General features: G+C 42.6%; 2 protein-coding genes across 5 annotated transcripts in view; one reads left to right on the forward strand and one right to left on the reverse strand.

Moving 5' to 3' along the window:
• The window catches only part of ZYG11A (zyg-11 family member A, cell cycle regulator), a gene marked incomplete at both ends in the record, with an annotated part of 30,989 nt that extends 20,557 nt beyond the window's left edge, over positions 1-10,432 (forward strand). Inside the window, 6 exons of the mRNA XM_084243822.1 lie at positions 1,356-1,517; positions 1,646-1,690; positions 2,647-2,841; positions 5,880-5,941; positions 6,318-6,418; positions 10,269-10,432. Of these exons, the coding sequence (XP_084099948.1) occupies positions 1,356-1,517; positions 1,646-1,690; positions 2,647-2,841; positions 5,880-5,941; positions 6,318-6,418; positions 10,269-10,432 (729 nt within the window). The remainder of the gene's footprint in view (positions 1-1,355; positions 1,518-1,645; positions 1,691-2,646; positions 2,842-5,879; positions 5,942-6,317; positions 6,419-10,268) is intronic.
• Positions 10,433-13,104: 2,672 nt separating this feature from the next.
• On the reverse strand, positions 13,105-23,488 carry ECHDC2 (enoyl-CoA hydratase domain containing 2; the record flags this gene model as incomplete). 4 transcript variants are annotated; one of them, XM_084243739.1, is made up of 9 exons in its annotated part: positions 23,430-23,488; positions 23,263-23,350; positions 21,184-21,270; positions 20,290-20,382; positions 18,846-18,902; positions 18,463-18,650; positions 15,217-15,267; positions 13,675-13,722; positions 13,105-13,182 (listed from the first exon to the last, which is right to left on the reverse strand). In XM_084243739.1, exons 1-9 carry the CDS (start codon positions 23,469-23,471, stop codon positions 13,105-13,107), a joined length of 732 nt encoding a protein of 243 aa, XP_084099865.1. In that variant the 5' UTR covers positions 23,472-23,488. The 4 variants fall into 4 exon arrangements, with proteins under 4 accessions (XP_084099865.1, XP_084099864.1, XP_084099866.1 ...); XM_084243738.1 differs by having other exon boundaries at positions 23,421-23,488; XM_084243740.1 differs by lacking the exon at positions 20,290-20,382 and having other exon boundaries at positions 23,421-23,488.
• Between the last annotated feature and the right edge of the window lie 1,316 nt (positions 23,489-24,804).

The following is a 24,804-nucleotide window of genomic DNA, read 5'->3' on the forward strand; positions in this document are numbered from 1 at the left end:
GTAATATTTCACTTATTTTGAGTATCATTAAGAAATATGTAAAGGGCCTCCCTGGTGGCGCAAGAGATTAATTCTCAGCACTGTGGAGCTATAGCAGCCACTGCAGCATGAGTTCGATCCCCGGCCAGCTACCCACATGGAGCCGCAGCCCTCTCCTGTCTTGCCTGCTGCTCCTCTCAGCAGTGTATTTCAGTCAGTCCACCTGTTCTGCTCCCCACTCTGTTTCTGGTGAATCCTCTCATCCCTTGCACTTCTGCCTGCACCACCCAGCTCTTGTATGCATAAATAAGTAAAATAGATCTTTTAAAAAAATATATGTAAAGCATCTAGCCATGGACCTCGCCAAAGTCTTTGTTCCTAACAGGATCATGCTTACTTCCCCTGCTCCTTCCCTTGCCTGTTGCCATTCACCCCATTGACCATCTTAGATGATTGCTACTAGTTTCTGCTGCTCTTAAAGTGTTTTCTTGGCTCTCACAGCTTTATTTTTGTGATTTCACTCTCTCGATACATTCTCTCCTGACTGGGTAAAATATTTGAGGTGATCTCATTCCTCCTCAGAACACATTCTTTCTTGTTTAGTGCCATTATATTTTGTGTGTCTGTTCATTTGCTGTCTTTTTCCTCTTACATGACAGTCTAATATTTTTGAAAGAAAGTACAAGTATGAGGTTAGCTTGTTTCCAAAACTATTCTGATCTGAAATGGTATGTTGGAATCTCTATTAGAGCAAGCCAATGATTTCTTCAAGCTGTTAGAACATACGGTTTTAATTACAGAACTGCTCCGTAGTCTAGACATGTTTTTCCCTCTCTTACTTTTTGATTAACTGGGTTATCTTTTTCTTCTGGTCTTAGTTTACATATTACCTTTGTGTGGAGGCTTCCCTCTTCAATCTTTTCTAAAGTAAACTGTTAGGCTTTTATGTGTTTCCTTCAGAGCATTTACCAACACTTAAAATTATTTTACTTAGTCAAGAAAGACCAAGTATTTAAAAAATCTGGGTCTCTTACCCGAATGAATGCCTGGCTTTCAGGAGGTGTTGATAAAACATTCTCAATAAATGAATAATAGAATAACTGCCGTGGTCTTGATTATGAGGTTTATTAACAAGCACCACCACAAGACTACATGCTTGTTAAAGTTTAGTTTTATTCATTATATCCTCAGTAAAAACCCTCGGAAATAGGTATAACTCATTTTATAGGGAGAAAATGGGATCACAAAGCTATTGAGAGGTAGAATTTGAGTTCAGAACCCAGGTTTGACTCTAAAGCTTTTCTTATTATTGCTATCTTTAAAGTGGAATGTGTGTTACTGGGGCATCTAACTCTCCCTGTCTCTTTGGTTTCTAGGAACTTCTAGCTATAGTAAAACAGAAGACTACAGAGAATTTAGATGATGTCACTTTCTTGTTTACTTTGAAAGCCCTTTGGAATCTTACAGATGAGTCTCCAACTGCCTGCAAGCACTTTATTGAAAATCAAGGATTGCCAGTCTTCATTCAGGTTTTGGAGGTGGGAATACAAGATTGAGATTACGTGTAATTTTCTTCATTACGTGTAATTCTTAATTATGTGTAATTTCTTCTACATTACAATGTAATTTTCTTCATGTTAAGGTAACCTGTATTTTCTTTTGACAGACTTTTTCAGAATCAGCAATCCAAAGCAAAGTACTTGGTCTTTTGGTAAGGTCTATTATTTTGAGTTAAATGTAATTGGTTTTATTTTTTATATTTAAAGAGCAGGTTTATTAGAAAAGGGATAGAACAGTAAAAGACACTTGCATAGACACAGCGGGCAGGAAGAGCTGCCCCGAAAGGGACAAATTTTCTTTCTTTCTTTTTTTTTTTTTAAAGATTTATTTATTTATTTATTTATTTCTATCTATAAGCACTGGGTACAGTCAGAAGCGCAGGAGGGTGAGAGAATTCACCAGAGCCAGAGCGGAGAGTAGAACAGGCAGAGTGATGAAGTACACTGCTGAGGGGAGCAGCGGGCGGCAGGAGAGATCTGTGCGCCATGTGGTCAGGGAGCAGCCGGGGATCGAACCGGCGCTACAGAGGCTGCCGGCAGCTTTGCAACCCAGCACTCAACCGCTGCGCCACCAGGGAGGCCCCAGGGACAAATTTTCTAAGAGAGGCCTGCATGGTTGCAGGCGTTCACCCTTGAGGAGAGCTGCCTCCGCTGAGGGAGGTCAGTGAGGAGAAGTCCCGGCATGGCATAGGTCACGGGCAGGCAGGAAGGCTGCTACCCTGCAGAGGGAGGGAGTTGGTGAAAAGAAGCACCTGCATAGTCAACAGATGGGCAGACAGAGTGCTGCCTAAATGTAATGAATTTTAAAAATAAGAAAACTAACACATAGCACCTACTATATGCCAGGCACTTTTGTAAGTAATGTACACCTATTAACTCTTTTAATCTTCACATCCCTATAAAGTGAATACCACTATGTGTCAGTCATCTATTGCTGATTATCAAGGGGGTTAAGATTATGGTGTTAGGCTAAATGGAGGAAGTGGAGGAGGGTGGGACTAAGTGTTCTGTGTATATCTGAGCTGAGCAGTGGAGAGGAAAAAGAGCCAGTTCCTGATTTTTCCCTCCCTTGCTATCCCTGATACTTTTTGCCCTCTCTGCCCTGTAGAACAACATAGCTGAGGTGAGAGAACTCTCTTCCACTCTGATGACTGACAGTGTGGTCACGCATATCAGCAGTTTGCTCCATAGCAAAGAAATAGAAGTCAGCTATTTTGCTGCAGGCATCATAGCCCACCTGACATCAGACAGGCAGCCCTGGCTATCCCGTGACCTGCAGAGGAGTGCCCTTCTCCAGGATCTGGTACATGAATCTTTCTTTGTTACAGAACCCAGAGTAATGACTTCTTACAGAAAATGTATTTTTTTAGAGTTTACTTATTTATACATAAAGAACTAGGATGTAGGCCAGAGGTGCAGAGGGTGAGAGGATTCACCAGTGACCGAGTGGGGAGCAGAACAGGTGGATTTACTGAAATACACTGCTGAGGGGAGCAGTGAGCGAGACAGGAGAGGTCTGCTGCACCATGTGGGTTAGCTCCCTGGCTGGGAATTGAACTCATGAGGCAGTGACTGGCAATAGCTTGACAGTGCTGAGACTTAACTCCTGCGCCACTTGGGAGTCCCAGAAAATGTATTTTTCTAGGTCATAAAGGTTTTAGAAAATATGTGTTCATTGAAGAAAAAGGGAAACACACAGAAAAATATAAAGAAAACACTATCGTTCATACCCCACTACCCAAAGAGAGCTTCTATTAACATTTTGTTGCATTCCTTCTGATGTTTTTTTTTTTATAAAAATTATACATGCAAATAGTTATTATAGATGGCTTGTTCGAATTTCCTTTCCTACTGTCAGCTCTTTCTGAAGCCATTTCTTTTGGTATTTACCTGCATATCTCTGAACATCATGTTACTACTACTACTTGACTTTGCAGATTGTACATTGTCTATTGAGTCTTTTTCCCACTCTGGAAGATGAAAGCTCTTTTCCTCATGTCCTCATGCACATACCCTTCCTTATATTTCTAAGTGTAAATCTTTCAGTACATTCGGATACATTCTGTCTACTTCAGCTTCTCAGAGACTTCTTTTCCCTGCTTTTTTGGTATATATGTTATACTGTCTGTCAGAATTCTAAAATCATCATTCTATTGTCTTTTATATCTTTGTATCACTGAAAAGTTTGTACTCTGTATTTTTTGAGACTTGAAGCTCTTTGCCCTCAGTGTTTGCAAATCTCAGTGATATGCCTTGATAAAGGTTTGTTGACTTCTATTTTATTGGCTACTTAATTGCCCTAGAAGCTCATTTTCTTCAGTTATGGGGAATTTCTCTCCTCTCCTGTCCTTACTGTCTTTCCTCCCACCCTCCCTTTTTCTATGATGTTACACCTTCCAGGCTCATCTTTTCTTAGCTATTTTAAAGATTTTATTTATTTTTACAGAGAAGGAACTGGGGTATAGGCTAGAGGTGTGGCAGGTGAGAGGATTCACCAGAGGCAGAGTGGGGAGCAGAGCAGGCAGATCTACTGAAATACACTGCTGAGGGGAGCAGTGGGCAAGACAGGAGAGGTCTGCTGTGCCATGTGGGTCAGCTCCCTGGCCTGGGATCGAATTGTGCTGCAGTGGCTGCCGATAGCTTCATAATGCTAAGACTTAATCTCTTGCACCACCAGGGAGGCCTATATCCTTACCTATTTTTAAAATATCTTTTTCAAAAAGACAAATTTGCAAACTGATCATAGATATGAGGCACACAGCAAGAGGGGTCAAAACAGGGGAAGAACCAAGGTTCACTGGTGATATGGTGGTGGGAGGACTTTGGGGACTATACCTGAGGGGAGAGACCAATTACTGTACAAAAATGAGCGGTATAAGAAAACACATTAAAAAAATGCCTATCTTTTTTTAGGGCTGCTACATACATACATACATACCTATTAATTCTTTTTAGGTATTAATGATAGTTTGTGACTTTTTAAAAGATATTTATTTTTATTAGAAGAACTGGAGTATAGGCCAGAGATGCAGGGGGTGAGAGGATTCACCAGAGAAAGAGTGGGGAGTAGAACAGGTGGATTTATTGAAATACACTGCTAAGGGTATTTCAGGAGATTGGAGAGCTCTGCTGCACCATGCGTGAGTTAGCTCCCTGGTCGGGGATGGAACTCATTAGGTTGAGATTTGACCATTAGGCCACCAGGGAAGCCCCTTGCAACTTTTGTTTTATTTCAACATTCCCTGTTCTTCTAAGATATTTGTTTCCTGCAAGTTGCTTTTCTCCCATTTTTACAATTTTTTTGTTGTAGATTTTCTTAAGAGTGTATGGTGACCCTCAGCTTTTAAGAGTCAGACTATTTGGAAGTTAAGTACAAATGGGTGGGATTAGTCACCTGAAATGTGGGCTTTTACTATAGAGTCATATGGATTAGTTGTGCCTTAGCGTCTTTCGGTCATTTGTCCTTAACTGGTTGAAACTTACCTGAAGAAGAGTCATCTATTCTCTTGATTGCTGCTAACAACCTGAAAGCGCACTAGGAAGAGAGCTGGGACATTGCAGTCCCTGCATTCTCAGCATTTAGCTTTTTTTTTTTTTTTAAAGATATATTTTTTTATTTATACAAGAGCCGGGGTACAGGCCAGATGCGCGGGAGGGTGAGCGGATTCACCAGAGACAGAGTGGGAAACAGAACAGGAAGATACACTGGAATACACTGCTGAGGGGAGCAGTGGGCGAGAAAGGAGAGGTCTGCTGTGTCATGTGGATTGGCTCCCTGCCAGGAATCAAACTCATGCCTCAGTGGCTGGTGATAGCTTGATAACGCTGAGACTTTCACCTCTGAGCCACCAGGGAGGTCCCCAGCATTCATTCATTTATTCATTTATTTATTTTTGAAGATTTGTTTATTTATGCATACAAGAACTGGGGTATAGGCCAGAGGTGTGGGGATTGAGAAGATTCACCAGAGACAGAGTGGGGAGCAGAACAGGCAGATTGACTGAAATATACCGCTGAGGGGAGCAGTGGGTGAGTCAGGAGAGGTCCGCTGCGCCATGTGGGTAGCTCCCTGCCAGGGTTCAAACTCCTGCTTGCAGTGGCTACGGAAAGCTTCATAGGTTGCATCTTAACCCCTTGCGCCCCCAGGGAGGCCCTGTTTTTTAGTCTTTATATGTAATGGTTATCTGATTGGTACTTTGGCAAATAGGCATAGCTAAATTCGAGAAATCATTCCCATATTTTGAAATTGTAGGTTTTTTCACATATATACATAATTGGAAATGACATAAAATAGTCTGTATGGACTACAGTACTAAAACCCTGGTCTCTCTTTTTGTATAGTATGCAACTATCCAGAACTGGCCAAGTTCAAGTTGTAAAATGACCGCATTGGTGACCTACAGGTAACTTCATGATGGCGTTGTACTTTTTTTAAAGCTTATTCTGAATCTTCTCACTACTCAGGGCCACTGTGTAAGTCAAATAGCCATGTGTTCAAATCCTGTTTTTTGAGAATTCTAGGGAAGTCATTTCCAGAATATCTTGAGACTCAGCTTTCCTCATCTGTAAAATGGGGGTGACAGTGTGCAAGATTGAGGACGAACTGAAACATTGAATGTCCAGACTGTCTAACAGTATAGTTTCTTAAATATTTGCTTCCATTATATGGTCAATTATAATCTATGTCTGTGAACAGTTGCCCCTAAGGGGAAATGTTGAAAATGATCATATCCTTGACGTTAGCCCAGGTTCTGAATGCACATCTTTGTACTTTTCCAGATCCTTCAAGGCATCCTTTTTCCCACTTCTTAGCAACTTCTCTCAACCAGAGGCTCAGCTCTGGGCACTATGGGCTCTATATCATGTCTGCAGTAAAAACCGTATGTATTCAAAGATAATAGTTTTTCAGCAATTTTTCTGTATATTAAGCTCAAGGTGAATTTTTAAAAAAATTTGTACTGTGTCTTGAATTTAATTCTTAAAAAAAACTGAAAAGCATTTTATTAGCTTTAAAAAGTATTACAAAATTACAATATTTGGAAGTAGATATTAAACTATATAGAAAGTGAAAGTTTGTTCCTATTCTCCACTGATAACAATTTGATAACTAGAACTATCCTCCAGGTACTTTTCTGTGTACATATTATTAGCCCTTTGCACTCCGAACCATTCTGGACATTGGCTACCAATGTCCCCTGAGAGGGGACAGCGGAGTGCAAAGGGTTAGTATATATCATATGTAATTTTTAAAAAATAAAATAGGCTCATTCTGTGCATACTGATATAGCTTGCTCTTTTCACTCAATAGTTTATCACTAATATTCTTACTATGGTAATACATAGATCTGCCTCTTTGTAATGGTTCCTAGGATGCTGAGGGGTGGGCTGGGAGTTAAGAGTTGTAAGAAATACAGGCCATGATTTTATATAGTTAACCCTTGAACAACGTGGGTTTGAACTGTGGGGCTCCACTTAGAAGTGGAGTTTTTTCTATCCATGGTTCTGCTTTCATAGATTCAGTAAACTGTATATGGAACCTGCAGAGAAGAGGACTGACTGCCTATAAGGGACTTGAAGTATCCATGGATTTTGGTGGGGGCTAATCCCTCCCAGATACCAAGGGACATCTGTAGTTAAATTTTTGGGGAGTCAAAAGTTATATGCAGATTTTCAACCTCCCCAGGGTTTGGTGGCCCTAAACACTCCTGCCCTCCAGGTTCTTGAAGGGATCAACTATACTAAAACCAAGAGGTAGCTTTTAGAATTAAAGCTTTGGCTATTTAAATATAGATTTATGGGGCCTATGTGTAAAAACTCTGAGAAATAATTTTAAAGCCTGAAATAATTGAGACAGTCTGTAATCCTAGATGGAAAGATTTAGTAGGATTCAGATGTCAGTTCAGTTCTTTCCAGTTTACAGATATAATTCAATTCGAATGAATATGAGATGCAGGATCTGAAAAGTATTCTAAAATTAATCAGGCAGTATAAACAGGAAAAGACTAACCAAGGAAATTTTTTTTGAAGAGCATGACCTAATACTTCTCTTAAAATTATATAAAAGTACCGGGAATAGTGCCAGCATATGAATAGACATGGGTAGATCAATAGGTCAGAATGGCTCTGAAACAGACTCCAGTTACACCAGCAGTAACTATAACAACGGGAACGTGTGTGAGTCATGATGATGTTTCTGAATATGTGTATGAAATACAGTGAAAATGGAAAGGGAAAGATGCACATGGTGATAGAGTACAGGTGATGCCAGAACTGAACTGTAGTCCCAGTTTCTGTCCTTTACTAATTGGGAACTTGAGCAAGTTATTTAACTTCTCTGTTCCTGTTTCCTCATCTATAAAATAAGGATAAAAACTTTATAGGATAGTCAAGGGAATTAAGTGAGTTAATATTTGTAAACATATAGAACATTGCTTGGCTAACAGTACAGGCATTTGTATACAGCACAGTATAGAGTTTGTTAAATAAGATTCATCGTTTTGTGAGAATTGACTGAATCTCAGAATATTTAGAATTGTTGATGCAAAAAATTAATGAACATTTGTAATGAATGATAGGTATTGCTAAATTGTCCTCCAGAGTTGGTTACCAGTTTGCAACCCCATCAGCATGTATGGAGAGCTTGCCAGTTTACTTAACATTCTTGCAAAAACAATTGAACTTTTTGCCAATCTGAGGTGAAAGGGATAGTCTCACTTAATAACATTTAAGTGAACTATCTTTTATTTGTCATTTCCTTTTCCATGAACTGTCTTACCCTTTTTTTACTTTTTGTTTACTGCTTGTTGGTCTTTTTCTTTGTAATTTATAGGAACTAATATATAAGATCTTTGTAATGTGTGTTGCAAATATTCCTGTTTATTGTCCTGAGTTTGTTTACTGTATTCACAAGTCAATTTTGTTACTTGGCCTATGAATTTCAGGTCATAGTTACACTTTCCCAAATTGATGGAAATTCTCAACCTTTTTCTTTTTTTTAAAGTCTTTTTTTTTTAAATTTTTTTTTTTATAGAGGCATGTTTTTTATTTATTTATTTGTTTGTTTGTTTTTTTATACATGCACTGGGTACAGTCAGAAGCGCGGGAGGGTGAGAGAATTCACCAGAGCCAGAGCAGGGAGCAGAGCAGGCAGAAGGACCGAAGTACACTGCTGAGGGGAGCAGCGGGCGGCAGGAGAGGTCTGCGCGCCATGTGGGACCCTCCTCCGGTGGCCGGGGAGCAGCCGGGGATCGAACCGGCGCCGCAGAGGCTGCAGGCAGCTTCGCAACCCAGCGCTCAACTGCTGCGCCACCAGGAGGCCCTCAACCTTTTTCTTTTAAAATACTATCCTTCCCCTCTATTCTTTTGTTGTGAAAGTATCTCTCATCCTGTCCTCAATTTTTTTTTTTTTTTAAATAGTTTGTGTTTTTGTTTCTTTGTGCTACAGTCTTGGTAATTACCTCAATGTGTTTTTGGGTTATTATGGCTATCTTTGAGTCTAATTGGCTCTTGGATTAAGAAGATGTGTTTTAGACTAAATTGTGGGCATGTCCCTTTATCCCTGTAGCACAGTTTGTATTTGCTACTGTCAGTTGCTCTAGAAGTTTCCCAGGGATTGGACTTTTTTTTTTTAATTAAGGTAGCACTGTTTTATAACACTGCCTATGATTCAGAGGTATAAGATCACACTGATTTTTTTTTTAATTTAAATTTTATTTTTATATTCCCCATACAATTACAACCCCCTTATTTTGGCCCCACCCTCCACCCCCCATAGAGTGTCTCTGGTTCATAGTTGTTTGTTGATTTTGATTTTCACTTTCTTATAGTTATTCATTTTCCTGGTCCCTTATTTAAGTTTTCTAGATTCCTGCTATGAGTGAGACCATCCAGTATTTTTCTTTTTCTTTCTGGCTTATTTTGAAGAATAATGAGCATGAAGAGCATGAAGATCACACTAATTTTTTTGGTACTAATTTTTTGTCGTAATTTTTCAACTGAAAGATTTCCAGAACATTTGTATAGTATAAATTCAAACCATATACCCACTTAAGACTGTAGTTATGAATTCTCAGGAAAGACTAATCCTCCTCCCACTCATATACATACGTAGAGCCCACGCCAAAATTAAAAGGTTTTGTTGTCTTATGCCTTCTTTTGTCTAGCCCTTTGAGGCACCAGCTTTGATGTACTGATTTTTTTACTTCTAGCTACCTAAGTAAAAATCTACCTTCATAGATTACTGAAATTGACAGTCCCTGACTGTCCCAGAATGCTGCAGATTACATGCTTGTAGGTGCTTTCGCCCTTTGTTTCTAGCTCTGGATATTTCCTCTACTTCGTATATTTTATGCACTCAAAATGCTTTTTCCATTATATTTTATCTAGCATCCAGTGTTTGTAAGTTATCCATCTCAAAGATACTGCCTGAAACTGAAATGTGTACTATTTTTTAATCAAAGAAATTCTTATCTTTTTAACTAGCATTAGAAATATTTGAAGTATGGAGTTGTTTGGTAGTAAACATACTAAAATGATTATTATTTCACTACACGTGCTAAGCATTATTTAAGTTTTGACATATTTCTTTTGAAATGATTTTATCTACTTAATTCATGTGTCAAAGGGCTTTTAAGCCTTTGTATCCTTTCTTCAAAAAGATGAATGTGGTGAGTTGGGAATAGATAAAAGTCTGATTTGTCCATCACTTTTCTTTGCTTGATTTTCTTTCAGCCAACAAATACTGCAAAATGTTAGTCGAAGAAGGAGGATTGCAGCTGTTGTGTGACATCCAGGAGCACAGTGAGGCACACCCCCAAGCACAGCAGCTTGCAACCTCCATTCTAGATGATTTCAAAATGTATTTTATGAATTATCAGAGATCCCATCTATGTTGAATGCCCTTCTTTACTTAGGAGGTTTCAGAAGTATTCTCTGTTCCTCAGTGTCAGGTATTCTCCCCTATCAACAATTGAATGTTGACACTGGTTTGTGGTGTTTGAGTTGGCTGCCTCATTGGTCTTTCGTGTTGATTTTCTATAAGTTAACAAAATATTGGATTTATATAATTCCAAGAAAAGTTGTAATCATTTGGGGAACATACCTTTAGCACTTTTGAAAAAAACAAACCCTGGACTCTGTGGGCTCTGGGAGTTCACGTTCGAACAACTACACCATTACTATTTTCTAGTTCTGGATAATTTCTTACCTCTCAGAGTTTGTCAGAGGAAGGGTAAACAAACGACCTCCCCACCCCTTGCCAGGAAGACCTTGATATTTGTTAAATTTCATGCTTGAAAGAATTTTTCCAGTTATTCCTGGTTATGTGAAGCCACTGGAAAAAGAAGTACATGAAAAAAGTTCTGGAAAGTATATGCTCATAAATGTATTGTTTGGAAGGTTGAACCTCTGTTAGAAAGGAGGAAAAAGAATAAAAAAATGTTTGTTTTGATATTAAAGTGCTTTCTACTTTTTTTTTTTTTTAAAAGATTTATTTATTTATTTATTTTTACAAGCACTGGGTACAGTCAGAAGCGCGGGAGGGTGAGAGAATTCACCAGAGCCAGAGCGGCGAGCAGAGCAGGAAGAAGGACTGAAGTACACTGCTGAGGGGAGCAGTGGGCGGCAGGAGAGGTCTGCACGCCATGTGGGACCCTCCTCCGGTGGCCGGGGAGCAGCTGGGGATCGAACCGGTGCTGCAGAGGCTGCGGGCAGCTTCGCAACCCAGCGCTCAACCGCTGCGCCACCGGGGAGGCCCTAAAGTGCTTTCTACTTGTGGGGTGGAAGGAAGAGAAAAACATTTTTTACAATTTTGGATATAGCCTGCCTTTGGCCTTTTTACCCTCAACTTTACACTTTAAACTGAGTACAATATTCTGTGTCAAGTGGATGTGTTTGTGGGACATGATGGGATTTAAGACTGAGAATTGAATGTTTAGATGAAAGATTGTATGGGGACTATAAATCTCAATTCCTCACACTGTTGAGTGCGACCATGACCAAAACTGAGAGAAAGCAAAGAACAATAAAAACTTAGCCAAAGATTTTAAGAGGTGCTCTTGGCTAGCATGAAGACAAGAAAATATGGGCTTTTCTGAGAACCAGCCTTAACCAAAATATAAAGCATATCAGAAGCTTTGATTGTGTCCTTTGCAAGCTCTTCTGTGGGATAAAGTATGAACTCATTATTGACAACTACTGAAGCATGTTTTGCCATTCATCTATTTAAGTTTTTCAAAGAACAAAATTTATTTTTTGATTAGCTGCATATCTTAGGGCTAGGTTTTTGTGCCTTTAACTGGCTTGGTCCAGATTCTTTAAATGGAATGCTATGTACCATCTTTTGGAATCAAATGAAGGAAGCTCATTTTTATTTTATTTTTTTTAAGATTTATTTATGTATTTATTTTATATAAGAACCAGGGTACAGGCCAGATGCGCGGGAGGGTGAGAGGATTCACCCGAGACAGAGCGGGGAACAGAACAGGCAGACTGGCGAAATACACTGCTGAGGGGAGCAGCGGGTGTAATAGGAGAGGTCTGCTGCACCATGTGGGACCCTCGCCGGCTGGCTGGGATTGAACCAGTGCTGCAGAGACTGCGGACAGCTTCATAGTGCGGCACTCAACTGCCTGCGCCACGAAGGGGGAGGCCCTCATTCTTATTCTTAACTGCAGTCCACATTGCTCACTATTATCCCACTGGATAAGGAGAATTTGTAACCTACTTCCTTCTATAGTCCTAAACTACTGTATTTTCTCTTATTCACTCTTCAGAATTCCAAAAGGGCTTCTTGACCTGGCTCCCAAAACTTTGGAACAACCTGTTACCAGTTGCTAGCTTTTGCTAATGTGTGGATATGCTGGGAACTGGTATCTTTGAGAACTAGAGTCTTGGTGCCCCTCCAAGTTTTTCTCATTCACAGCAATCCTCTGGGGGTAGTAAGTTTTATCCTCCCCATTTTTAACAGATGAGAAAAGGGAAGTTCAGTAAAGTTGTAACTTTCTTGAGTAGTTACAGCTCATGTGGTGGGTGCTGATTTTTCAGCTCTTGTGTTACTCTCCCTTTTGAGAAATGATCACTACCTTGGGACACATTTGTATTTAACAGTAAATCAAAAATTTTATTGGTTGTGTCCATCATGGTTTGGTGACATAGGACAGGCCTGGGCTCAGAAAACGAAGAAACTGGGGGTGGTTATAACATCTTGCCATCTCTGGTGAGCATTGACAACCACAGGCATAAATCAAGCTTGAGAGCCAAAAGTTTGCAATCCCCACAGTGGGGGATGATTTTATTCCTTGGTTTATTATTCAAATGGGAACAAGCAGAGCCAACCCAACCTCAGGGGCTAGATTCTGGCTAGGAGGAGTAATGAAGGTAGCAAGTGGATGGCATAGTCAGCACTTTAATAGCAGGCTCCACACTAATCAGTATATGTTCGTCATTGTCCTTGTGAGGAAACTAGAGCCCAAAGAGGTGAAATGATGAGGATAGTCGCACTGTTAATTTCCCTTTTGAATCCTGGCCACTAAGACCTGTATTTCCCATGCCTAAGGTTAAATGGGAGTCACTTGCCAACAAATTTGGGAGGCCGCTTCTCTCTGAAGGCTGCCATGCCCTCCAGTCGGTCCTGGGTGGGGATATTCTGAAATAATATATAGATTATTAGTTGGGAGGGGGGAAGCCACTAAAGGATCAGAAGCCACTAAAGACTAACTAAAGCTTGCTTGCCCAGCCTGTGACGAGACCAGAGTCTAGTGTTATTGAAGGTGTGGGCGCCAGTGGCTCCTGGGTCTCTGGGCAAAGCAGGCCAGCCTCTTTAGCATCCTTCACTCATTACCTTAGCCTCAGTCTCCCACCATAGTCTGGTAGGAGGTTGCTCAGCAGAGAAAAAGATTAGGCTTTGCAGTAAGAAATCTGGCTTTGATTCCTGGTGTGTAGCTGGTTCACAGCAGGTCTTGCAAGTCCTAGGATTCCCTCTTTAGGAATATTTTGGATGTTAACTTCAATGTTAGTATTTTGGATTAATCTAGTTGGTTGGGAAGAAACTACTAAGTGGGTTATATATTGCATTAGATCCTTCACTGTGGGCCAGCCTCTGCTTATAAGCATGCATGGTCTGGCAGCAGCCATTTACCTGGGCATAGCATAACCCTTCAATGACCATCCCCGAGGCGATATCCACCTGCAAGAAAGAAGTGGTACCTGGATCAGCCTGACCTTGTCTACCTCCATCTGCACTGGCAGCCAGCCTACCCTTCTGCCTACAGCATTCCTTACTCTTGCATGGATTCCTCCAGCAAAGAATTACTGAGGCTCACTGTACACCAGTCCACAAAGGACAGAGATGACTGTAATAAGGAACTCTCCCTGGAAAAGGAACACCCTATCAGTGGTAAAACAGTACTTGGCAAATGGGGACTGTGAGGTAAACGGGAGGGTTGCACATAGCCTGTAATAGCCGAGGAGGGTGGGCATGAGCTGTGTTTGCACAGCCAGTGTTCCCTCCCCACCTGGCTGCCTCACCATAATGCTTGTCACCCCTATTAGTGGACCTTACAGGTTTTCCATTTGCCCTAAGGAGTCAGGTCCTGGGCCTTTATCACCTGGCCCCTGGCTATATCTCAGCCTCCACTGCCCAGTGCTCATTGTTACTACCACTAGGAGAAGTATGTAAATTCATTTACTTTTTACAACAATAGATTATTGTCTGTGATATAACTCAGAAGTTCTGGTGTTTAGAAAGATGAAGTAATTTGTCTAAGGTCACAACAGTATGTGGAAGAACAGGTGTTTGAAGCAGAAGCCCAGCACCAGAGCCATACCCCGTCCTCCCAGGTGTGTTGTCTCACCCTTGCTCCCACTCAGTCGAGTTGCTCATTTATACACACCTGTGCTTTTGCTCATACTTTTTACTCTTTTCTGGATTCTCATCCTTCTCAAGCCCATCTCTAGAATACATTCTGTAAGCCTGCACTACCCAGGACCATGGCTGTTGCCTTGTGGGCAGTGCAGCACAGCTCATTTCTCTAGAATGTGCTTGATACCCTTCACGTCTTATTAGCAATTTGTGTCTATCTTAACAGCGCCCCTGCCACACACACAAACACACACACACCTCCCTTGGGGCAGTGACCCATATTTGACTCATCTCCGTCTCCCATTTGCCAGCTTAGGTCTAGATTCAGTATGTAATGAATGAATTCATCTCTAGAAATTAGTGTTATTTATGTATTACATTAATTTATGTAATTAATGTAAATTAATGTTTAGAAGTGAGTTAGCTGTATCAAGGCATCTACCCTGAGCTCTTGTCTTTGTTGGCATATTACTGAGCACAACAAACTGGAGAACATGGGCTGAGAACCATATAGACCTTGGTTCTTATTACATGCTTGCTCTGTGACCCTGGAGAAGTCCTTTACCCTGCCTGAATCTTTCCTTCTCTTCAAGGGAGATGAGGATAAAATGTAATTTATTACCTGGCCAAACTTTGGATTTTGTAGATGGATAAAATAATACACAAAAAGAGAGCAAGGTCAAACTCTTAAGTCTGTTAGATTTCATTTCTTGAGTTCTTTCCTCTTGTGTTGTCAGTCTGTGTGAGTCGTGAATGTGGCACTTCCCTGCCACCACACTGATGTTAGTCGACCCAAGTCCTAACCCAGAACCTCCTTACCTCCATTCCTTGGTCAATCGCTACTTTGCCAAGCCTCACAGCAATGGGGGCCTAGGGAAAATAAAAGGCTTGGTTGAGGTGATCTTGCTAATATTAAGAAGGGTTGAAATAAAATGAAGCGCATAGCTTTGGGGGTGGGGAGAAGAGTCTCGGGCAGGGAGGCAGAGGTCTGGGTCAAAGATCCAGCTTTTTTTTTTTTCCATAAATATTTATTTTTATTTATGCACACAAGAACTGGGGTATAGGCCAGAGGTACAGGGATGAGAGGATTTACCAGAGACAGTGGGGGAGCAGAACAGGTGGATCTACTGAAATACATTGCTGAGGGGAGCAGCGGGTGAGACAAGAAAGGTCTGCTGCGCCATGTGGGTCAGCTCCCTGGCCAGGGATCGAACTCATGCTTCAGTGGCTGGCGATAGTTTGATAGTACTGAGACTTTAACCCCTGCACCACCAGGGAGGCCCGAGTCCCAGCTGTTTAACTGACAATTGTGTTGTTAGTGTTAGTGCTTATTACTACTCAATTGCTGTTCCTTGTCTGTAATAAAGGGAGCCTGTCCTTTTGCATCTGGTCTATTTGACTTGCATATTATGAACATTATTTAGGTAACTGATTTCTAACCAAAGAAAATTAAAAACTATGTAGATATGCTGTGTTTATGTATGAAAAATACCTAAATGTACTTCAGTGGTGGCTGTGTATATGAAAATTATTAGAAATATGATTGACAATTTCATGTTCTTTGGAAATAACAGTGTGCCCCAGAGCAACTGTGCCCCATTTCTTTGTTCAAGTAGAAAACAACTAAATCCATATTCAAAGGATAATGTGTATTTACTGTGTCAGGAGAAAATATGTTAAGACATGGACCTTGCATATACTGACAGATCTTTCTGGACTCTAATCTCTGCAATCATTTGACTGCTCTTTTGACAAACCCTATAGTGGTTTGTCCACTAGAGGGCAGCCTTCTACACCATCCCAGGCACTCACCACCAGGTGCCTGGGCACCTGGGCACTTAGTAACTGCTCCAAGTTGTTGCAGGTTTGTTTCAGGTTGCATCAGAATGTCCCAACTTTGGGATTAGAATTTATGATACTAGTTTTTGGTATGTTGGTATTTTTATATACTGTAGTATTTGTATATTTGAAATACTGAAATACTGGTAATTAGTGGAATACCATTATTTCAGTATCAAAAATCTGAAACCTGAATCATCTTGAGATCTAGCTCAAAGACTCAGTTTTGTTTATGCAAAATAGACAAACCCTGCACGGTGTATACAGGTCTTGCTAGATAAGCCCCCTCTGTGGAAATGCAGTCACTCAGTTTTGTATTCAGTGACTTCTTGGACAAGTTGTAAAGAAACTGACAGCATTAAAATTATCCAGGTAACAACACTGGATTCTTCATGTAAATGTGATGAAAAAATCATGGGGGGCGGGGGGTGGTCTTCTCTGGTGTTGCAAGGGGTTAAGTCCCAGCACTAGGAAGCTATCCACAGCCACTGCAGCATGAGTTTGATTCCCAACCAGGAACTAACCCACATGGTGCAGCAGACCTCTCCTGTCTCACTCACTGCTCCCCTCAGCAGTGTATTCAATAAATCCGCCTGTTCTGCTCCCCACTCTGTCTCTGGTGAATACTCTCAACCCCTGCACCTTTGGCCTACACCCCAGTTCTATGCAAAAAAAAAAAAAAAAGGTAATGAACAAAATAATGCTTTCTTTTTAACTATTAATTATTAAAAGTTTTAGTCCTTGCCCCCTCAAAAAGGACCTCAAAGTTATAAAAGGAGTTAGGGTTATTTAAATTTAAAGGAGACAAAATTTTTTTTTTTTAATCAAATTTTTTTTTTTAAGATTTATTTATTTTTATTTATTTATTTATACAAGCACTGGGTACAGTCAGAAGAACGAGAGGGTGAGAGAATTCACCAGAGCCAGAGCGGGGAGCAGAGCAGGCAGAAGGACCGAAGTACACTGCTGAGGGGAGCAGCGGGCGGCAGGAGAGGTCTGCGCGCCACGTGGGACCCTCCTCCGGTGGCCGGGGAGCAGCCGGGGATCGAACCGGCTCTGCAGAGGCTGTGGGCAGCTTCGCAACCCAGCGCTCAACCGCTGCGCCACCGGGGAGGCCCGACAAAAATTTTTTTTATCAAAATAAAATATTTTTGTAATTAATTCAAATGTCTGTTAATATTAATGTGAGAATGAATGAGTAACATTTTTATGGATTTATAGTTAACTCTTGTGTTTGTAAATTTTGAAATTTGAAATGCAATAAATATTTTCAGTTTTTAAATTGTACATATTCTGCATTTCTTTAGAATAAAATATCCATTTTTATATTGTATTCTGTATTGTGGAAAATAAATGCCAGATACTAAAATTGGCAGTCACGTTTTCTGACCTTGATGAACAAATCACTTAACCTTTCAGGGTGCGTTATATCACAAATACAGTGGGTATAGTCAACTCAGTTGGATTGTTCTAATAATTGAGACACTATGGAAGTATCTCAGATTGTTTCTGATGGATGGGAGGTGCCCCATATGGGAGACCACAGAAGGCTCCTGGGTGTCCTGCAGAAGGCTTTTGCCCCAACAGCTGGCAGGATTGTACCAAAATAGGGTCTAAACTCACTCCTTGGCTCTCAAGTTTTTAAAAGAGGGGGGCCTCCCTGGTGCCACAGAGGTTAAAATCTCAGCACTATCAAGCTATTGCCAGCCACTGCACCCCAGTTCTTATATGCATAAATAAATAAAAATAAATCTTAAAAAAAAACCATTTTGTGCCACAGAATTTGGTCAGAAATATGGGCTGATAGTTCTGTGTCTGCTCTAAAATCTTGCCTTTCCACTCTTTGGGCTATTTTAATGTGGTAATATCCAATACAAAATCCACTAGCCACATTCTGGCTATTAGAATTTGAAATGTGGAAAGTGTGACTGAGAAACTAAATCTTTACAGTTACACATGGTTCATGGCTACCACAGTTGTCAGCACAAATACAGAACATTTCCAGCATCTGAAGTACTGTTAGTGTTATTCTGTGGATGTTCAGGCCCATCCTGAACTGGTTGGCTGAATGGAAACAAAAACTCTCAGAGTGTTAATTTGATGAGTGTTGGTAAATGGATCTTGTGTGGCACCTTCCACGGGACCCCTTCACTCCCTTCCATTCAAAGCCCCCACACATGTCCCCATGGCACAGGTCCTCCTTCCTGTGCTGGGCTGCCACCACACCTGGGGCAGGATCTCCTGGGCCAGTGCTCGTGCCCGATGGTAGGCAGCATTGCCCTCCTCATTCTGGGGCACAGCATGATTCACCAGCCCCAGTGCCTGGGCTTGCATCCCACTCAGTCGTCGGCCCGTGAAGATGAGCTCCTTTGCCAGGGCCACCCCCAGGCATCGAGGCAATCTCTGAGTCCCTCCTGCCAAATGGAGCAGAAGTAGTGAATACATGTGAGAAGATCCAACCTCGAGTCAGCTAAGATGCAGAACAAATTCTGAGGATGGAAGGGCAGAGTCCAGACCAGGGCAAACGAAGAAAGCAGGGAAGTATCCTGGATAGATACTTAGCAGAACTAAGCAGGTAAAAAGAAGATGAATGTTGTGGGTTAGGTTACCTGCTCCCGGGAGGAGCCCTCGGGTGGTCTCAATCAGTCCCATGACAGCCGAGGAAGCTGCTTAAACAGAACAGAGTGAAGCCCCCACCCTATCCCCCAGTGCCAGGACCCTGGAGTGCACACACTTGCCTCTATGCTTTGTTGACCCTTCCAGCCCGCTACTTCATGGTTTGACTACAGCCAAACCTCCTCCCAGCCTGGAAGTGGAGACCCAGGCCTTCATTTGCCTCCCCTACTACTAAAGGTGTGCATCACCAGGCACCTGAGGAGAGTCTTCCTGAACCTCATAGGTGGGGAAGAAATGAGTACCTCTTGTCTGCCTCCTTCAGAGAGCTGCTAAGCATTAAATGAGGTAATAGGGCTTGGAAATAAGGGGTTCCTGAAAGGTGCCCAATATCTAGGTGGCAGCTCAGCACAGGTGTCTAATATATGTCTCATGCACCATTGCTAACTCTGGCTTGGCAGTGAGTATCCATGACTTCTGCTCTACCAGTTACTCCCAGCTTTTTGGCAACTGGAAATTTCCCTGATTGTTCAGTTCATAGCCTCTTACTGAGGTCTTCCTATGAGAAGCCCTCCTTGTGTGTCCCACCCCAAAGGCTTCTCTCCTGAATTCCCTCAGCACAGGCCACCTGAACCATGCAGTGTGGGCTGGAAGGCAGCCATTACTACTGCCTACGCAGCATTTTCTATTCACCCTCCTGCCCACCCTAACCCTGCAGGTTAATTACCCTAAACAGCCAGGTGAGAAGAAGAGTCAGGGCTAAGCCTTGACCTGATGTTTTGATGCATTCTGTGTGGAGTCATACTTTTTAAATGTTCCACCTGGAGTGGCAGGAGACAGCAGTGATGGGAAGCATAGCACCATGGTGGCCTGCTAGTTTTTCTAACTGCCTCCAAGAAGGGTGCACCTAACCAACAAGTCAGTAATCTTAAAAAGTGACTACTTTTCTTTATTTCTCTCATTCTTCAAACAAGACCCATTAAATGCTCTTAACACATCATGAGGACCTTGACTGGTAAACCACATGGCTCTGTTCCAGCCTGGGTATGTTTGTGAGTAGAAGGGCCAAGGAATGTATTGTTCCCTTGGCTCACCCTTGTGCAAAATGTGATTAAGAAATGACTTGGACAGAACTGGAAGATTGCATGCCAATCTCCTCTTTGTCCTCAGCCCTTCCTCTCTATGCTGTACTATCAGCAGTTGCTCTGGGGTTGGCAGGATCATTGCTAAGATGAGGTGTTGTGGAGAATTAGAGCAGTTCATGGCTGGGCCAGGAGGGGAATTAGCTTTCACCTGAACCCCACCATGTCCTCCACTTTGCTTTTAGTTCTGCTGTTGGCTGTAAAGTCAAGAGCAGTTGCTAAATTCACAATCCCCAGATGCCCCGTTTCACCCTTCCCTCCCCACTCTATTCCCACCTCCCCCCTCCCTACCTAGTACCTGCTACTCGGAGGTCACAGGCCAAGGCAAGTTCCAGGCCTCCACCCAAGGCAAATCCATCCATAGCTGCAATGGTGGGTGCAGGAAAGGCTGCTGTGGAGATGAAGAAGGTCTCAGCCTGCGAGGCCCTAGCAAGAGCAGGACAGAAACTCAAGGTTGTGGAAAAGTGACCTTGCTGGACAGAGGGCCTCAATGGTCCCAGGTTTGGGGACCTCACCTGGTACCTCAGCCAGGTTGTCTTAGAAGTTGATTTCCCCAGTGGGGAAAGTTGTGGGATCAGCTGGGGAACCAGAGTGGTGAGATGGGCTGGATGGTGCCTCAGGCCCACTCTCCTGGTGACTTCGTGGGGCCTGCCCTTCTGCTCTCCTACTTCTGTGTGCCATGCTGGGTGCTGGGAACACAACTGGATCAGACACAGGGAAGGCAGACCTGTCAACAGGCAGTGGTGACTCAGGGTGATCTGTGCTCTAATAAAGAAGGCTTGGAGCACGGGTCAGGGAAGGATTCCTGGAGGAGGTGCTGGTGGTTTTAAAGGATGAATTAAGTGCTCAGGTGGCCAAGGGGGAGTATTCTAGGCAAAGAGAGCAGCTATTGTCAGTGCCTGGAAGCAGGCTAGGTAAAGCCTGATGCCTTTGGAATAGCCAGGCTTGACCCCTGAGGACACAGGTGGGGGTGGAAGTTGGAGTGTGGGAGAGGGAGGTATTAGACCTAGCAAAGCATATCTGAACCCTCTTGTCACCCTCTTAGTAGAATTCCTTATGTTCATTGCTTTGGGGTTATGTCTTCCCACAGAGATCACAACAGAAACTGTGCTCACTGTAGAGGATGGTGAGTAGGATGGGTCTGATCAGCAGAAACCCTGAATGCTCTCCTCAACCAAACTCCGGCCCTTACCGATCTCATTCATCAGGCCTCGGAGCCTCTGGACAAAGACCCCCACCTCGGTCTCACTCATCTGCTCCCGCTCCTTCAGGTCTGCACCTGCAGATGGTAACAGGGTGGTGATACCCCTTGGGAAATGACCCCTTACTGAATTCTAGGTCTTTAAAGGGTCTGGCAATGGAGGCATGGGGAAAAGCAGCCAGAGAGGAAAGAGAAACACCAGGAAGGTGGTCAAGAAAGCCAGGGAGGAAAAAGTGGGGGATGTGGGGATGGGGTCAAAAAAGGAGAACTGTAACACAACAGCAAAAGGATAAATTGAACTTCATCAAACTTAAAAACTTTAGGCCTCCCCGGTGGCGCAGCTGTTGAGCTCTGGGTTGCGAAGCTGCCTGCAGCCTCTGCAGTGCCGGTTCAATCCCCAGCTGTTCCCTGGCCACCGGAGGAGGGTCCCACATGGCGCGCAGACCTCTCCTGCCGCCCGCTGCTCCCCTCAGCAGTGTGCTTCAGTCCTGCCTGCTCTGCTCCCTGCTCTGGCTCTGGTGAGTTCCCTCACCCTCCCGCGCTTCTGACTGTACCCAGTGCTTGTACAAATAAATAAATAAATAAATAAATAAATAAATAAATAAATAAACTTAAAAACTTTGATGCATCAAAGGACACCATGAAGAGAGTGAGAAGACAACCCAAGAATGAAAAAATTTTTTGGCAAATCACCTATATGATAAGGAATTAAAATTGATATATAAAGAGTCCCCAACAACAGCAACACACACACACACACACAAGATATCAATAGACATTTCTCCAAAGAGACAAATGGCTAATAAGCACATGATGATACTCAGCATCATTAGTCATGAGAGAAATGCAAACCAAACCACATTGGATACCACTTCATACTCATTAGCATGGCTATTACAAGTAACAGAAAGCAGGGGTTGGCATGGATGTGGCAAGACCTAGCACTGAGCTACATCCCCTTGAAAATTCCTGGGAATCATGCTTCTTCCATTCTCTCCCTTCATGGCCTCTTCCTTTCTCCCCAGTGTGCCCCAGTTGCCCCCTTCTCTCTTCCCAGGGTTCTCAGAGCTCAGTTCGATTCAGTTCTCTTGACTTGGCTTTTTGTTGTGGGCCTGGGATACAGTATTCCCCATCTTTGGAACAGAAATTCATGGTATTTGTGATTTCTTTTTTTGTTTTTAAGTGAATTATTTTATATCGAGATAATACTGGTTGACAACACTGCATATAATTCAGAGGTACAGTTTCATACGTATATCACCATGCGACACTCATCGCCAAAGCTCCCATAATCTACTGTAGTCTATTGGACCCTTTCTGACTGCTCCCTACTCTCTACCTTCTCCCTGAGCTTCAATTCTACCGTCAGACTTCTAGGGTTCATTTATTGTCTGTTCCTTTATTTTGTTTCTGTATAGTCCATATATGAGTGAAATCATATGGTATTTGTCTTTCTCCTGATTTGTTTTTGCTTAATATAATATACTCTAGGGCAAATCATGTTATTGCAAATGGCAAGATTTCATTTTTTTTTTAAATAGCTGAGTAGTATTCCATTGTGAATATATTCCACATTTTATTAATCCATCATCATGTAGGTTGTTTCTTGGAAACATGGCTATTATAAATAGTGCTAATGAACATGGGAGTGCATAGAGCCTTTTGAATAAGCTTTTTTTTTTTTTTTGCATTTTTTGGGTAGATACGTAGAAGTAGAATTGCTAGATCATATGATAGGTCTATTTTTAATATTTTGAGAATTTTCCATACTGTTTTCCATAGTAGCTAGACCAGTTTCCTCAGTGAGGGGTCAGAAAACAGGATGATATAGCAGAAAGAACAAGGATTAGGGGCTCAGTGATATCAACTTCAAATTGATTTTTATCTGCCCCTTACTAGTGAGTAACCCTAGGCAAGGAATTTTACCTCTGAGTCTTTGAAGTCACATCTTTAAAACTGAAGTAATGAAACCTATGCTGAAACTGATCTAGGCACGTTCCCCTTATCCTCACAACCCCTGCATACTGATGGGAGCTCTGCTGTGCCCAGTGGGGCAGGGAGGAAACCCACCTGCACAGAACACGCCCTTCACTGCACTTCTGAAGAGCAGGACACGCACTTGCTGGTCCTCCCGCAGCTGGGCCAAAGCTTCTAGCAGCTGCAGAAGAGACCCTATCAGATAGCTCCCAGTCCAGCCCCAGCCCACCCTGGTGCCTTGCCTTCCTTACCTCGCTGACAAAGACATTCCCCAGGGCATTTCGGGCTCTTGGTCTGTTCATCAGAATCTCAGTGATTCCTGCAAGGAACAGGGCAGCCTTGGGTGAGCCAGCTGGCCCTGTTCACAACTGGCCTCACACCTGGAGGAAGGAGGTCTGAGTTCTAGGCAGTATCTACTCTTGGTAAGCAGAATGACTTGAGAAGTGTCGGATAAAGCAAAGAGTGTGACTGCTTGTTGACTTAGAAGGTGAGCCTGGACAGTGAGAGACTCCTCCTTCACCACGATCCCAGGAATATACAGTTCACTTGCCTTCCTCACTTCCAGAAGCTACCCAAGGACATATCCCTGAAATAAAATGTATTGACGGGAGTCAACAGAAACCACTGGAAGGCAGTGTAGAGACCTATTGGCTTAACAATCCTTTACTAATATAGAAGGGGAAACTGAGGCCCAGAAAAGGAGAGCGGCTTCCCCAAGTTAACAGCTGGACAAAGCTAGCAATCCCTCCTGTCAAATAGCTAGCAATCTATGAGGGAAGTCTAGACACATGGAAAATAAAGGGACAATGGCAGAAAGGAGAGGTAATTCTAGAAGGATTTACATAAGCAGAAAGGAAAGGACTGGCCTTAAGGAAAATGCAAAGCTAGAACAAAACACAGAGGTAGGGGGCCTCCCTGGTGTCACAGGCCAGTGAGCTCACTGCTGTGAAGCTGTCTGCAGCTTCTGCAATGCTGGTTCCATCCCTGCCGGCCGCAGAGCAACCCACATGGCATAGCAGACCTCTCCTGCTCCCCTCAGCAGTGTATTTCGTCAGTCTGCCTGTTCTGTCCCCTGCTTTGTCTCTGGTGAATCCTCTCACCCTCCCGCACATCTGGCCTATACTCCAGTTCTTGTATAAATAAATAAATCTTTTTAAGAAAAAACACAGAGGTAGGACAGCTTGAAATGAACCCATGGGTAGAAGAGGTAAGATGGAAAGTACAGGCTATGATAAACTTTGAATGAGTTACCATAACTAAGGAGTTACCATCACAGCAGACCTCTCCTGCTCCCCTCAGCAGTGTATTTCGTCAGTCTGCCTGTTCTGTCCCCTGCTTTGTCTCTGGTGAATCTTCTCACCCTCCCGCACATCTGGCCTATACCCCAGTTCTTGTATAAATAAATAAATCTTTTTAAGAAAAAACACAGAGGTAGGACAGCTTGAAATGAACCCATGGGTAGAAGAGGTAAGACGGAAAGTACAGGCTATGATAAACTTTGAATGAGTTACCATAACTAAGGAGTTACCATCACAGCAGACCTCTCCTGCTCCCCTCAGCAGTGTATTTCGTCAGTCTGCCTGTTCTGTCCCCTGCTTTGTCTCTGGTGAATCTTCTCACCCTCCCACACATCTG

This window comes from Talpa europaea (genome assembly GCF_964194135.1).
Source record: "Talpa europaea genome assembly, chromosome: 9".
In the NCBI taxonomy this organism is placed as follows: Eukaryota; Metazoa; Chordata; class Mammalia; order Eulipotyphla; family Talpidae; genus Talpa; species Talpa europaea.